The 17,378-nt window shown below is 40.1% G+C and overlaps 1 protein-coding gene across 1 annotated transcript in view; it reads left to right on the top strand.

Annotated features, from left to right (window-relative positions):
• The first annotated feature begins 6,787 nt into the window (after positions 1-6,787).
• The window catches only part of LOC148023311 (pentatricopeptide repeat-containing protein At2g13600-like), a 39,336-nt gene continuing 28,745 nt past the window's right edge, over positions 6,788-17,378 (top strand). Inside the window, exon 1 of the mRNA XM_087696349.1 lies at positions 6,788-7,084. Coding sequence (XP_087552475.1) covers positions 7,023-7,084 — 62 coding nt within the window. The 5' untranslated portion in view covers positions 6,788-7,022. The remainder of the gene's footprint in view (positions 7,085-17,378) is intronic.

Here is a 17,378-nt window from a genome sequence, read left to right as displayed (position 1 = left end):
TCAACCAGTATAACTGAGATGCATGACTTTGCTTGTCACGAAGATCACAAATCTTTTTCCATAATGCATAAGCACAACTCTCTGTGTTAATGACATTGAAATACACCTGCTTTGATAATGACAAAATAATAGTGGACTTGCATGGCTCATCTAGCACTGTCCAATCCTTTGCATTATAAAGCTTAGGGTTGATGCCCTCTAACTTCAATGGTTCGACTTATCTCTTTTGCACCAAGACTTGCCTTATCTACGTCTTTCAAGATTGGAAGTTATTGCCATAAAGCTTTTCAAGATTGAAAATAGCACTATCTGCTAATGAACCTACCGTAATAACTACACATGTCTACAAATGACAAGGATATGGGTTGTTGTAAATTCAACATAATAGTCCCAAAATAGATCCAAAAGGGCAAGCAAAAGGGTGATAACAAATGAGACTATAGCTATCCACCAACTACAATTAGACTAGTACCAAAACAAACAGTCTACTCTTCAAAAGAATGCTAAAAACTATAATTACAACAGTGTTGAAATAAAGAAAGATGTATGTGTCAATCCAACTATGGGCAAATAGCTAAGAAAGCAAGCTTCCACTGCTAGGGATATTTGGGTAGTAATCGGGATACAAAGAATATAACTAAGAGCGCTCAAGCATAGACCACCGGTACCAAAGATTGTCACGAACTCAAAGTGTTATCCCATAAGCATATACATCATGCATATAGAAGGTCCCAAGACCAACTATAGAGATCAACCAAATGCACAACCAACTGAGCAAAGAGCAATGATGCTTAGTTGGTTGTAACCAATATGCATGTATATATCATTGACAAACTACTGACAAAGGTCCCTACTTGTGTCCAAAGCACACAAAATCAAATCAGCCCATAAGGAGAGGTAACAACATCCAATAACATACAAGAGAGCATATATATGAATCAAGAGTCCCAAGATCTCAAAGAACCAAGCTCTACCAAGTAAGTATGAGCATCTCCCACTAAAAGTAAATAAAAAATTTAAAGTGAGCAAAAAAAGCTGAAGACATATACATCAAAGCATTTGGGAAGTCCAAGCACATCACTGATACATCTAGAGCATAAGTATCCAACGAAGCTTCAATACTCATAAGTGAATAAGCATGAAAGCAAGTGGCAAGTGCCCAAATACATTCAATGTAGGTCAAATCTAAGCCTCAAATGTCACCATAGTCATGTATCAACACGTATATTAGTGCCAAGCACTCTCATAAGCATGTGACATACCTAAGAAGCATGTAAACTTGAATACATAGAGCATTTCAATTTAACTACTTGCTATCCAAACAATGTGTAGCCATAAAACCCTGCACAAATTAAGTTGTTTGAGCTCAAATCCATCCAATAAGCACCTCAAGGACATTCAAGCATCAAATCCATGCTCTAGGAGCATCACATAAGCAATGAGGAGCTCAATACATGATGTCTTGGAGTGTTTACAATAGGTTTGCATTGTTCCAGAATCAATGTCTAAAGTATTTCACTTTGAAGGAGGAACCAAATGCAACTAACCAATGCTAGAATGAGTCACAGGTGTTCAAGAAAGTGCCTAATATGTCCAAGAGTTGGAGAAGTGATGAAGCCCATCAGGAAAGGGCAACTATAGGTCAAACAACATATTTGCTACTATCCTCAATGCTAATGTCTTTGCCTTTAATAAGGCACTTGGAGAGCCCCTGAAGTGGGCCTTAACAAGAAGAAATCAAGCTGGAAGAAAGCTCAAAGCATACCTCGAAGGGTTGAAGCAATGGCCACTATAGAAATAACAAATGAAACTTTGTCATGGATTGAAGCAATGCTCAGTGAAACTCCTTAATTCCAAGCTTTGATGCTAGTTGAAATGTAGAATTCAAGTGGAAGCACACAAGAAAATGCAAGAGCAAAGCAAGACCTATGGTGGCAGATGGAGCAAGAGAGGAAGAGAGAGAGACATTGTATGTGGAAAATCCAATAGTCATAATATGTGACATACCTTCCCTTATTTTATTTGCCACTAAAAGAATAAAGAATAAAGTGACAATGATGAGTGCCTAGCACCTGCAATGTACAGGTGTGTGGGTCTATATATAATAAATGTAGGTAGCTAGGCACATGCAACCTTTAAACCCCAACACAAAGGCAACTAAGAACAAGAAAGTTTGGGCTTTAACTGTCTAAGTACACTCCATCAAACCTCACTTGCCTAGACTAAATCTTATATTGTTTCTGAGCTAAACATGAGTGAGTTTTACTCACTTTGTTGACCAAAAGACCTTTTGATGAATGACTTACCTTAAGATTGCCACTTGAATGACTTGCCTTAAGACTGCCACTTAAGAAAGCATTAGATCCAATTGTCTATCAATCAACATAGTTGGTTTGCTCATTGACCATTTCGATCAATAGAGCACTTATTGGAGCCTATCACAAAAAAAACTTGAGTGCTGCAAGAACTGAGAATAGACACATCCAAGCTTGCAAGGTTGATTGGATCACAAGTCCAAGGGATCTACAATTATTAAGAGAGGTTCAAAAAGAGGATCAATTCTCTGAGGGCAAAGGCACATCAAGGAAAAGCCAAGGATGTGCAAGATTAAAGAGAAGGACTACCTTATCAATGACTCAAGTGGACAAATTTGAAAGGCAAGAACTTGAAGAGGCAAAGTTGAGAGACAGAGAAGAATTAATAAGCCTAGAGATTCGGGGGAGAAAAAGCAAGTCAGAAGACTAGAGAGACCACACAAAAACTTGACATTGCAAAAAGATTTGAAGAGTTTTTCATTTCGATATTGAAAGCTTCATACTTTGTGACTTGCCTACATAGTAAACTAGACCAAGAAGTCTACAAGTCCTAAAATCTTATTAGTCAACAAAGGGAGAACATTACCATCCAATTAACCATTCACACGAGGATAGAGCTAGTAGCTCAAGAGCCATGACTAAGTCTAGTAGACCATATGAAAACCAACATATTAAGAATAGTAATGTGGCAAGTTTCTTTTTGACAGCAATGCACGAGTCACCACTGCAATGTGTCTATTTTTTTGCTCAACAACTCCATTTTTCTGTGGAGCATATCTACATGTATACTACCTCTATATACCATTTTTCTGTAAGAAATTATAAAACTCATTGGAGAGATATTCTCCCCCTCCATCCAACCTTGGGCATTTAATATGCAACCTTATCTCGTTCTCAACAAAAGCCTTAAAGCTTTTAAAGTGAGTGAACACCTTACTTTTCTCACACATAAAGTAAACCCATACTTTGTGAGTATGATCATCAATGAAGGAAATATAATACTTGCAGCCACTCAGAGTTCCAATCTTTGTGGGAACCCATATATTAGAATGTATCAATTCAAGTGGCTTTTTGTATACATGGTTTTTATGTGCAAACACATGCCTTGCTTGCTTCCCAAATTGACATACTTTACATACTTTATGCATCCCATCAACTCCAAACTTAGGCAAACCATCCACAATCTATTTTGATTGCATGTCTTTTAGTTGTTGCACATTCACAAGACCAATTTTCTTATGCCAAATTTCAATATTAGTCACACAACACATGAACCTTATGCAAACATGGCAAGATTCATTTTAGACGGACTTGTATCAAGAGTAAACAATTTGCTAGCATGTTTCCCTTTTGCAATCAACCTTCAATCACTTTTATGATATTCTTACACAACAACCATCACATGTGAACCGAACATGCAATCCCTGTTCTACCATATGATCAACAGAAACCAATTTTTTTGTAATATTTAGTACATGTAGCACATTAGCCAAGTATTTAGTTCTACCATCTTGTATACTCAAAGGAACATCTCTAACATGAGTAATGGGATGAGAGTATCATCACATGTCTCCACATAGCCTAGAGACTTTAAACTATGCATCTCTCTAAACCACTCTCTGTGAGAAGTTATGTGGTTAGGGGCGCCTAAGTCTGCGTGCCATACATCATTCTTTGATGAACCATTAGTAGTCATAGTATTCATAAAGTGCTGCACAACAAACAATTGTTCGCTTCTATCATCATTTTTTCTATTATTGGGTACATAATTACCTTGTTGAAGCAATTTTTAAAAATGCGGCCTTTCTAACCACGATGCCAACACTTCCTACTATCACCAAAATTTCATTACCAATTAGAATATGCAAATTAATCTCTTTGACTCCCCTTTCCTTGGGATAATTTTCCTTTATTTTGTTGTGCATCATAACTTTGACCACCACCCCCACCTTGGCATCTACCCATGACCTCCATCTTTGCTTCTAGAGTAAAACACCTATTCAAACTTGTTCTTGATTTGAGAAGAAGAGGAATCCAAGCTAAGTTTCTTCTCCTCAAGTATTAGCATAGAAATCAAGTTTGCAAAATCAAAAATATTATCCCGTGTATTCATAGATGACTTGAAGCTCTTATATTCATCTCCAAGTCCATCTAAGCATGCACCCACAACATCATCATCATTAACTACCATACTGATAGATCCAAGAGCTTTCACAATACTCTTGATCTTCGCGCATAATCATTAATGGACAAATTTCCTCTTTTCACTTTGAGCTCAACTTTTGGCCTTTGTGTTTACTTTGAATAGCGCAAGGGTATCAGATTTCTACAAATAGCCTATTATGTTATCTTCTTCTTCTTCTTCTTCTTCTTCTTCTTCTTTCAACCATGGGATAGCTCTGATACCATGAAAATAGACAAGAGAGAAGGGAGGTAAAGAAATCAAGAGCATACACACAAAACAATGAAGACTTGAGCACATAGAGACATAGGGTTGAAATCTTATTATTATTATTATTATTATTCTTCTTCCACACAAAAGAACTTAGTCTTTAAGATGATAAAATACTAATATGAAAGTACCTCAGCGAGTGTACACATAGTCACTAAGTGTGAACCTACTAAGAAAAGAAGAGATAGCACAATGAATGTGCCACTCATGGGTGTAGTCCAACTGTAGAATAACTGGTGTATCCTCATGTTGATCACCTAAAATGACAGTGAGTAATAACTTGTCACATCAACAAGGTGCATAGTGGATGCAAGCTCATTTAAAGTTCGGCATCTCAACAAAGACCACTCAACTTAAAAAGCACATAGTCACACATTTTCACCACATCCCTTTATGAGCACTCAATCACACCTAATGAGCTAGACCACACATGTCTACTCAACAACATAAGGCAAAGTCCACTTGATTAGATATAGGTTGGGCACTTGAGCACATCACATCCTAGGCACTCCATTTCCACTTGGGTATTAGGGCACTATTACACCATAGGGTATTTGACACACCTAATCAAAATACCTACCACATATCAAACTCATGTTCATAATTGTAGGGATACCTTAGTGTAGCTCACAAAGGCACATGTATCATTAGGTTTTTATGGGCATAGTCTTACCTAGTAGCTCACAATTGCTCTAGCCCTTAGAGCATGCACATAGCACCTAGTTTCCCACAAGCACCTAGGCTAGGAGTCTCTCTTTGTGAGTTGACCATGCATACACCCTAGGCACTTCCACTTTGAACATCTTTGATAGATACATAGTGTTAGGTCTCTAGGTGTGCTTACCTGTGATAAGATTGATTCGTCAAGGATAGAGTCCTTTGGCACATAAACACCTTAGTTAGAGCACTTAGGAAGGGGGGGGGGGGGGAGAGGGAGGGAGACTAGAAAAATTAATGAGAAAGAGAGAGAACTACGAGAGAGAGAAGGGAGGAAATACACATGCATGCAAACACACACATCCATGCACAAACACATACCTACATGCATACACAACATGTACATATATAGGCGGAAACAGATGAGAGATAGGGGAGTTGGGAAAAAAAAGGGAGATGAGAGAAAAATGATGAGAGGGAGAGAGAGGACAGACACACTTATGAGACCATACAAATGGAAACACATATATTAAACACACATGCATATACCTACACACATACACATATGCATGCACATGTAGATACTTGCATACATAACATGCACACATATGAGGTGGAAGAAGATGAGAGATAGGGGACTCAGGGAAAAAAAAGTAGATGAGAGGGAGAGAGAAGACTTACACACTTATGAGACCACACAAATGGACACACACACACACACACCCACATGTAAAAGAAAAAGAAGAGGAAGAAGAGAGAAAGGACATGAGAGTGAAAAAAAATGGAGAGACAAAAGAGGGGAAAGAAAAATGACGAGCTTATGAGACTAGACATATTGACACATGTTTATAATCACTCATACACATACAAACATGGTCAGCTTCTTTGTGACTTAACCACCCATGAATCTTGCATTAGGACGTGAAGTCCCCTAATTGTTCTTGACATCTGTCCTTTGAACTTGGAGTGAAGCACCAAAAGATCACCAGCCTATTTTTCATTAGGCAGACTATGCCTATTTCTATTCTATATAATAACAAAAGGTTTTGTAGGGGGGCCACGTGGCACACGCGGAGCCTGCCCACCCAACAAAACCTTTTGGTGGCTCCACGTGGCCCACCTGCCGTCACCACACATTGTCCACACCTACTCATCGTTGGCGTGCCCATCGTTTTCGTGGTTGCCCATTGCCCCCTTTATGCCCGCCTGCCCAGTCCTAGCATAAAGTGCTGGGCGGGTGAATTATGACGAAAGAATGTTAATTCTATCTGTATTCTATCAATGTTGCGCTGTCGACTTCTTTCATTGCGATCTGCTTTTTTAATTACGCAAAACTGAATGTGATTATGAATATAATTATCCGCAGTTTCTTTGACGAGAGAGAGTGTGTCTATATGGCATTTCTGTTTCTATTTCATGGAAGACGAAAACATCGCTTGCAGAGGTTTCTAGGTGTTTAAAGAGTGAAAATGAAGTTGTTATGAACAAAGTTCATTGCGAGTGCTCATGGATGTGAGCCGGATGATGTGTCAGGCGAGCTTTCATGGCGTCTCTGTACATAACCACATGAAGTGCAGTTCCTCTCAAATCACGAACGTATGCTCGCGCAAAGCAAAGCTGCTCGATTCGTGGCTCACACCTCGCTTGGGAAGATTGGGAAGTAGGTTGCTTGCAACAATGGTCTGCAAAATGTTCATTTTTAACTCTGCTTATCTTGTTTTGTCACGTCTCCACATGACAGATGTCAAGTTCGTCATTGTGTTTGTGATAGTTTCCACAGGATTGTCCGCCTGTTTTCTGTTTTGGAGAAATGACAGTGATAGCATTGATCCCCTAGAACTTATGGCGAGGGATTTGGAACGTTTAAGTCTTTAAGTCTTAAGTGAAATCCACCAGAATGCCCCTGAATTTCGCCAACATACAAATATTTCAAAAATGGCCCAAATATCAATGTGCTTTTTTCGTGACAAATTCAGAGAAAATCACCACAATGCCACCCCTAACATTTGCAAATTACCGAAATGCAGATGTGTTTTTCAGGTCAAATTTGCAGAGTCCATTCCGAAATCGCCTTTAAATGCCTCAACCCAAAATCACTAACGTTAGGGGGCATTTATGTTACTTGATGTCAAGCATTAATCACCTTTTTTCAGCTCATTAAACACCCCCAAAATCCTATTGTTGGCGACTGCTCCATCTGCTGCCGACCTGCTGCCACATCATCTCGGATGTGCTGGTAGCCTAGGCATTTTCTACAGAACAGGCTGCCCTGCTGTAGCCCAGTTGTCATGTCCTATTGTTGGTGACTGCTCCACCTGCTGCTGACCTACAGAACAGGCTGCCCTGCTGTAGCCCAGTTGTCATGTCCTATTGTTGGTGACTGCTCCACCTGCTGTTGACCTGCTGCCACATCTTCTAGGATGTGTTGGTAGCCCAGGTGTTTTCTACAGAGTAGGCTGGCCTGCTGTAGCCCAGGTGCCATGTCATCAACCAAGTGCTGGCAACCTGATTTTAGCTCTCTGTCCGACATTTCCAGCACCTGCTGTTGCTGATCTGGCTGCGCCCTGGCTGATGTCATCAACTGAGAGAGGTTGCCGGCTGCATTTCATGCACATTTGTTGCTGCCCCGCTTCGTTGAACTTCCTACAAGTGTGTTTTCTCCTCAAGAGGTTGCATTTGCTGCTGATCACTCTCTGGAACTACTACAGTTGTGTTTTCTTCATCTCTGACTGCATGGCATTCTCAGACATTTGAGCTTTGGTGATGTGGTGCTTTGGGATTTCCTGGAGCAATAGGATTGGTGTCAATTGCGCGAGGATTCTAATCAGATTCCAAGCATATGGTAGAGCACAAGGTCACATGCACTTAGAAAGGTGGTTCAAGCTGTGCAGGAGCTAAGCCTAGGGTCGTAGACTTTGCAAAAGGTAGGAATTGAATGTGCTGTCACTCGAAAGGATCTAGGATATGAGCACGCAACTAGTGCTCAATGTTGGACATTGTTAGATGTTAGTACTTTGGTGTTGAACAATAAGTGTGATAGGAAATTGGAAAAAAGTAGCCTTTGTAAAGTTATGCTCAGCTGGGGTTAAAGTAAATTCATGAGCCCGAGACTCGAAGAAATCACGGGATATCAAGGGCAAAAGTTGCTATAAGTTATGCCGCACATGTACTTGGTGGTATCTGGTGCCAGTTTTTGGCCTAGGTCATCCATTTGGCCATAAGTGTCAGTTGGTGACACAAGAGAAGTGACGTTTAATGGTACCTAATGTCAATCTGATGGTCAAAGATGGCGCAGAGACACTCGAGAATGGAAGTTGCCTAGCCAATTTAATTATTGGACAGTCATATTATTTTTCAGGGCACTGAAATAATTATTATTAGATTAATTTTCAGTATTTTAAGGTTGAAAATTAATACTTAATTATGAAAAATGTTGGAAAAACCATTTGGGAAGGCTGCCACTTGTGAAAAATGCCCATGCAAGATTGAAAAACGTCTTTAGAGGTTGGAGAGAGACATTTCTATATATTCAGGCTGCAAGAGAGAGGGAGGGGAGGTTGTTGGTTTGATTTGCAGCCATTGGAGGACCTTTTGAGGCAGCCAGGGGCAAAAGAAGACTAATCAACAGCAGGAGGTAGCATCTAGAGGCTGTTGAGATAGGGCAACAGTTGTAAATGATTGATTTTCTTCAGTTTTTTGCATCTACAAGCTGTTGTGGCAGGGCAACAGTTGCATTTGAGTGATTTTCAGTCATTCTTCGCGACAAAACTTTGAATTTTCTCTCTCTACAGCTTTTTCTCTCATCTCCTAGTCATTTCACAACCTTGCTCTGAAGATCTTAGCATTTGGACCCTTGGAGGCTGAGAAATTGCAAATTTCTTTGCTGTAAATCCTAATTTACAGTAGAAATTAGGGTTTAGCAGCAGCCTTGGGAAGCGTGCCAAAAATTGGAAGCTCCAAGACTTGGATTCAACAAAGCTGAAGGTGAATTTCAGAATTTAGGTGGAGGACTAGCCAGCCATTGAATTTGGGGCATTTCCATCGTCTATGAAGTGGGTGAAGGCCAACATCGGTAATTGCATTTCCCCCTTCACCATGTGATTGACGAAGGAGTGATGCATCCTCTCCACTTCATCCCATATCACCATGTGAAGACATGCTTGCTGTAATTCACTGCTGATAACAATTTCAGCAATAATGCAATATTCCCAAGTTGCAATCAAGTACCGCAGGCCCACCAATTCATAGGATTTGATGGTATTTTGGCAATGGAACCATAAAACCAGCCTTCCTTCCATAGATAGGGTGGTAAATCCCTGATTACAACTTAATTACAGCAACAAACAATAAATGCAAATCTAAAAATACAAATTTACCTATTGATCTTGGACAATGCACACCTGATTGGCCCCGAAATTGGCGCCCCTTCCGGTATTTCTTTAGCTTTATTGAAGAAAAAGTTGATTTACAATGGGATTTTCCCAATCCCTTTCGGTATTTCAACTCCCCTTGTTGTCCAAAGTGACTAGCAAGTCTTCAATCTATTTTTCCCCTTGATTTGGACACTCAATCGGCCTTCACCCACTTCATAGACGATGGAAATGCCCCAAATGTTGGTACTTCAATGCATTAAGAGGCTGATGACTAGCAAGGGACTGAAGAATTTGATGATAGCTTCAAGGATCGAATGCGTACAACAGTAAATCTTTTTGCTGAATTGGCAAAGGATCCCCAGTTTACTCGATTCTTGAATGCCCCAAAGAAGGACATCAAAGGCAAAGAGAAGAAGATACCTTCTACAGCTTCGGGACAGCGACAAGAACTGAAGGAAATGCCTAAGCCTTCTTTAGAAGAGCCCAAAATGCCTAACGAGCTCAAACAGTTGGTATCTGTGGGGCAGCAAGTTCAAATGCATGGCCAACTTGGTAGTGCCAATACATGGGAATATGGGCAACAAGGCAATTATGCACATGCAAGCATGGGACATCAAGGATACTTTGGTGGTGGTATCATTTTTCATGCTATGGTTGGATAAATCCCTATGGTATGCAGCAGCCAATGCATGGCTCACAACATCCAATGTATCCGGGTAATGCAAGTGGAATGCCTAATCCCATGTATGGCAGCATAATTATGGTGCTTGGGGCACAAAGCGGGCTATATGGATATGTATCGGCACCCCCAGGGACTGTTGGAGCACAAGGATTTGGTGCTGGTCATGTAGGTGCTTTAGATAGTGCTGGTTTTCATGCAAATACAGCCAATGCACCCTTTTTGCAGCAGCCCATTTATGATAACTTGATTCCCATAGGTCTGTCGAAGGACTATGATGAAGGTGGCAAAAGTGTGAAGTTTGAGCCTTTCGGTGGTGCACAAGATAGGTTGAAAGCACTTGTTTTTATTCAGTAGTTTGATGCAGCCTATTCTGGAGGTATCTTCACAGGGGCATTTAAGATACGCAAGGAAGCCACATTTTTGCTGGTCATGTAGGTGCTTTAGATAGTGCTGGTTTTCATGCAAATACAGCCAATGCACCCTTTTTGCAGCAGCCCATTTATGATAACTTGACTCCCATAGGTCTGTCGAAGGACTATGATGAAGGTGGCAAAAGTGTGAAGTTTGAGCCTTTCGGTGGTGCACAAGATAGGCTGAAAGCACTTGTTTTTATTTAGTAGTTTGATGCAGCCTATTCTGGAGGTATCTTCACAGAGGCATTTAAGATACGCAAGGCAGCCACATTTTTGATAGGAAATGCATTGCAGTGGTGGTCTACACTCCTTATTCAAGGGAAGTCACCTACCACTTGGGTCCAGTTCAAGCAAATGTTTGCTTCAAAGTACCTTTGAAGTAGACATTATGGAATTAGTTGAATTCCAAAGACTGCAAGAACTTGGATCAATATAATAAGAAGTTTTGGGATGCATTGCTTCCTATTACTTCTTATCGCCCCGTACCCCTTCATGAGCAAGTGGAAAAATATGTTTGTGGGCTGCCCAAAGAAATCAGATATTTTTGTATTAAATCCACCGTGTCTAGTATGTCTCAGCTTATAGAGACTGCTGCTACAGCCAATGCTTTGCTACGTGGGAAGGATTCGGGCTTCCTAGAGAGTGGGGAGAAGCCAAATAAAAAGTTGTTTAAGGCTGAGAAAAGAGGCAGATCTGAATATCAGCCTGAAAAGAGGCCAAAACAACAAAGTAAGGCCTCGAAAACATTGGCATAGCGTAGGGAATTGATGGCTGCAAATAAATGTTTTATTTGTGAACAGGAGGGTCACATTGCAAGGGATTGTCCCAATAGGCAACAAGTTGGAAAATCAGGAAATCAGGGAGATTCTAAAGGAAAAAAGCCTAAAACATCAGTGGGATTGATGTGCGATGTTGTTAGTGATCAGCCCAATGATGATGCTACTGAGTTGTGCAGAGCATGGGGCAAAATTAGAGATCAACATGTATTGATTTTCTTTGATAATGGTGCACGAGCCAACTTCATCTCTGTTGATATGGCCGCTCGTCTAGGCATGAGAGAGGATGAGATGGGACCCATGGGGGAAGTTGGAATGGCATGTAAAGGCCATGCAGAGCTTGTCACACTGCTCATTGGAAAGCTTCGGTTGCACATACAAGGATATGTGAACAATGAAGAGTTCTTCATTGCTTCACTTGAGGGTTGTGATGTATTGCTTGGTATGTTGTGGTATCACCGTATGCATGCAGTGATTGATTCTCGTGCAAAAAAGATTACTATTCAGCATAAGGGAAAGGTACTCACACTTGATGTAAAGTTGAAAGGTGAATCTGGCCCTGTTGTATCTACAACTGCCATTTCTAAAGTAATGAAGAGTCATCTTTCAACGTACTTGGTTTTACTAAGGATAAAGATGATAGTGAGAATGTTGGGAGCATGTCTAAGTTAGAGAAGGATCACATGTCATTTCTAAAAATGTATGCTGATTGCTTTTCTCAGTCACTTCTAGGGCAGCTACTACTTGTAAGGCCAGAAGATCATGGCATAGATCGTATCCTTGGAAGTAGCCCATCTAATAAGGCACCCTATAGAGTCAGTGCACCCCAATAGGATGAGATTATGACTCTGATAAATGAGCTGTTAGAAAAAGGGTTGATTCAGTCCAGCTCATCTCCTTTTTTGTTCTTCAGTGCTTTTGGTGCAGAAAAAGGATGCTTCATGGCGTATGTGCATTGATTATCGTGCTTTGAATAAGATCACAATAAAGAACCACTTTCCGATTTCTCGGATTGACGACGTTATGAGTAGATTGCAAGGGGCAACTATATTTAGCCGTATAGGTTTGAAAAGGGGGTATTATCAAATACGCATTAGACCAGAAGATGTGTCTAAGACAGCTTTTAGGACATCTTTTGGATTGTATGAGTTTCTTGTTATGCCTTTTGGACTTACGAATGCTCCTGTCACTTTTAATCGGATGATGGATTGTATCTTCGGGACACATAGAGGATTTGTGGGCACTTTCTTTGATGACATGATTGTCTATTCAAAGAACGGGACAGAGCATAGAAAACACTTGGATATGGTGTTCAATGAACTGTGTGACCATATGTTGGTTATCGATAATAAGAAAAGTGAATTCTTCTTGTATGAAATCCACTTTTTGGGGCATATTGTATCGGCTGATGGTATTTGCATGGACCTTGCAAAGGTTGAAGCAATACGATCATGGCCACCTTTGAGGAATGTGCATGAGATCCGCAACTTCTTGGATTTATGTTCTTACTATATGTCACAACTCTATAGAAACAGAATTTGTATCCTTTTTCACTAATTTGTCTATATAATGATTTATTAAATTTATTTCCTTTGCACTAATTAGATATAAAGAAAAGTGCATTGGAGCTGGCCACTGATGAGTGGTCACAGGTTATGGTGGACCCATGCGGTGGGTTAGAGAAAAGATAGTTCACACTTCCACCTATATGACTCGATTGGGCGCCTGTGACTAGAACTCACGCAAATCAGGGTTAGACTCGCACACAGAAAGGATTGATGCCGTGAAGTGTGGGCTAGATCCACTAGAACAAACAGTTACAATCAACAAGATGGCATGATCATGAATTGCTTGTGTAATGTGTATGTGTGGGCTGAAAGCTTGAAATGCACATTTCTTTGCATAGGAAAGTCACATGAAGATTCGGATACCATTTTTGCGATGTACACGGAAAAAGCTTTCATATGACACCCATATTGGGGGGGTCCCTAAATTTTAGGAGGTCCCTAAAATTTAGGAGCCTCGAATTAGCCTAAAAATGCTAGTCCTAAAAAATAGGGATATCATTCTAAAAATAGTAAGTTCTGTACTCTGACTGTACTTACTAAATTTGGTTGTTTCTATTCTTGACAGTATTCAACCCAAAAAGGAAGGCCATAGAGAAGAGACAAGTGTCAAGACACTTGTCACACAAGTTTCCAAGTGTCCCACCACTTGTCACATCTCATGACATGTGGCTGGACACTTGTCTTGTGCTACTCCACTTTCCCCTTTTGTACTAGCTCTCCCCTCTCCTATAAATAAGAGCTCGTTTTTCTTCATTCAACATCATTTTTCTTTGCTGTAAACTCATGTACAGCATCCACAGATAGCCAGAAACTGGCCCCATCCATCCCCATCATCATCCCCCACTTCTCCATTATCAAATTCCTCCATATTCCCTCTTCTATCACTGCTGTTTTACAAGACAGCAAGCCTGTAAATTCATTACAGCACCTCCTTCTTGAGCTCTTTCTTTCATTTTAGCTACAAGAAGAAAACCCTATCCATGTACTGCTGATCAACGATGGAGAAAGGCTGAATTTCCCTTTTTCTTCTCTCATACTGTAAAGAAATCAGTTCTTATCATTGCATAATAGATAATGCATGTGTGTTTGTACATCTTTGCATGATCTTGTGAGAGTGAGAATTACTTTTTCTCACTCTCAGGTTGATTGTAACTGAGCTCTTCCCTAAGGGACTTGGGTTGAGCAGAAATACATTCCTTCGGGGGGGGGATTGCCCATCTTCAACCCTCAATCTTGTCTCCATTACTTTTACATTTTCATGGCTGTAATTTTGTGAGTAATTTTCATTTTCAGCTTTAAGTGTTCATTCTCTTTTATATTAAATCTCGAAAACGAGCAAATATCATAATTGTTAAGCATACTACATTGTTCGGGGCGTTTACACTATAGAAAGTATATATGCGGGTTTGCTGAAATTGCATCTCCATTGCATGCCTTGCAGAAGAAGGATGTGCCATTTAGATGAACTGCAGTGGAAATTTCAGCATTTGAAAAGTTGAAGGAAAAGATGACTTTAGATCCTATGCTTGTGTTGCCCAATCTAAGGAAGTCATTCATAGTTCAATGCGATGCATGTGGTAATAGCATTGGGACTGTTCTTATGCAGGACGGCTGAGTTGTGACTTATGAGAGTCGAATTCTCCACGGTGCGGAAAAGAATTTGCAGGTCTATGAGAAAGAGCTCTTGGCTGTAATTCATGCACTGTCTACGTGGAAACATTATTTGTTGGGGGTGGATTTTACACTAGGACAGACCATCAAACTTTGAGGTACTTTCTGATGCAGACAAAGTTGTCAGAGAAGCACATGAGATGGGCAAATTTTCTCTCTATGTTTCATTTTTAGATTGTACATATTGATGGTAAAAAGAATATTGTGGCTAATGCACTGTCACGTAAGCCAGAAATTTCAGCTGTCAGTATGGTTTATCACACTGAGTTGGATGCCATGAAAGAGCAATATGTTGCTGATTTGGACTTTGCTAATGTTTATGATCAGCTTTGCAATGGCCAAAGGCATGAATACTTTGTGGTAAGAGATAGATTTCTGATGATGCATGGATGACTATGTGTCACAAAGCAGTTAAGGCCTAGAGTTATCATTGAAAGTCATGTTCCTTCGTATGCAGGACACAGAGGCATTGATGCCACGGTCAAGGCAGTGGAGCATTTCTTTTATTGGCCAGCTTTGAGGCATGATGTATAATAGTTTGTTAAGACATACATCGTATGTCAGAAGGTAAAGCATGATAGGCAAAAGATGCCGGGTTTATTATAGCCCTTGCCTATTTCAGATAGGCCTTGGCGGAGCATTGCAATGGACTTTATCTTTGAGCTTTCTAAGACATCTACACGGAATGATGGGATATGGACTATCATTTGCAGATTTAGCAAACAAGACCATTTCATTCCGATGAGGAAGAAAATAAAGACTGATCATATGGCACGATTGTTTTTGCAGCACATCTTTAAGTATCATGGTATGACAGAGTCAATCATTAGTGATCAAGACCCTTGGATGACCAGTTTATTTTGGAAGGACTTGTTTGAGAATATGGGTACCACACTAAAATTCTCATCATCCTTCCATCCGCAGATAGATGGTCAGTCTGAGGAAGCAAATTCCATAGTGTTAGATCTTTTGAGATGCTATGTTTTAAACCACAAGACACAGTGGGAGTAGTATTTGCCCTTGGTTGAGTTTGCTTACAACAACATAGTGCATAGTTCTACGGGCAAAGCTCCATTTGAGGTAGTAGAGGGTGGTAAGAAAGTACCCCCTATTTTGCCCATAAAAGATACGATCTTTGAGTTTGATCGCTATGTGGAAAGCATGGATGTAGCTTATTAGAAGGTTAAGTATGTACTTCAAAGATCATAGGATAAGCAAAAGAGGGCAGCTGATCGCCATAGGCATGCTTTGCAATTTGCAAAGGGTGATTATGTATGGCTGCATTTTGAAAAGGCAAGGTTGAAAAAGATGAAAGGAAGAGAAAAATTGTATCCAATGTTGAGTATGAGATACTATGGGCCCTTCAAGGTGTTGGAGAAGATCAATGATGTGGCATATCGGCTGCAATTACCTCCACATTGGCGGATACATAATGCCTTTCATGTTAGTTTGTTGAGGCCTTTTTGTGGTGATGTGCCAAAGGATATATATGCTGAAGAGCTAGATGAGATTTTGGTACCTGAGCAGATTTTGGCACACAAGGAAAGAAAGGTCAAAGGTAAAGTTTCCACGAGGTACTTGGTGAAGATTTAAAATTATTCACCAATGGATGCAAAATGGATGGAAGAGGATGACTTGGCAGACCATCCTCAATTGTTGCAACTTTACCTAGATGCCTTTCAGTTAGAGCTGACTTTAATTCGGGCTCCGTCAGGTTCAGTAGAGCAAGGGTCTGGAGTATTGCCTGATGCTCAAGGGGGAGGTATTACTTCCACTCCTTCAGTTATGGACAACTCTCGTATGTAGTGGATCTTGGATGTATTAAGCATACATTCAGGGTACTATAGTTGAATAATATGTTTGCAAGGAGATCACTATTCAGTGTGCTAGTCACTATGTATGGTATGCAGATTGGTATGGTTTTCATTGTAGCTCTGAAACTGTACATTTGCATCCGTTATGTTGGGGGTGTAATCAGTTATGCTTGGTATGGCATTGGTATATTTGGTGTAGCATCAGTTAATGATCATCAGGGGGACTGATTATCAAATGTTGGTTTTCAGCGTATGATAATTAATATTCAATGGTATTCAACTCAGTTTTTGATCAGCTTGAGAGCCGTTTATGGTCACTTTTTGGATCAGTTGTGCATCAGTTTTTGCAGTGATTGCCGGTTAGTTTTTCAACAAGTTTGTGACTAGTTTGGGGTCACATTTGCAGCAGTTTGTGATCAGCTCTCAGATCAGCTAGTGATTAGTTTATGATCAGATTATGCTCAGTTTTCAATGGTTTACATTTAGTTCCATGGACAATAGCATATTTTATGATGCCATTGATGTTTTAGCTATGGTTTATGTTTGGTTATGCTATGCTATGGTTTGGTTTTGTCAGATGAGTTGAGCTCATGAGAAATAGACATGTCACATGATAATCTGGCAATGTTTTTGAGATTCTTTGTGAGTCTTATGTTA

Source organism: Lygodium microphyllum, chromosome 16 (assembly GCF_053477565.2).
Source record: "Lygodium microphyllum isolate KBCC chromosome 16, Lygodium_microphyllum_v1.1.10, whole genome shotgun sequence".
In the NCBI taxonomy this organism is placed as follows: Eukaryota; Viridiplantae; Streptophyta; class Polypodiopsida; order Schizaeales; family Lygodiaceae; genus Lygodium; species Lygodium microphyllum.
This window is presented reverse-complemented; position numbering and strand designations above follow the sequence as displayed.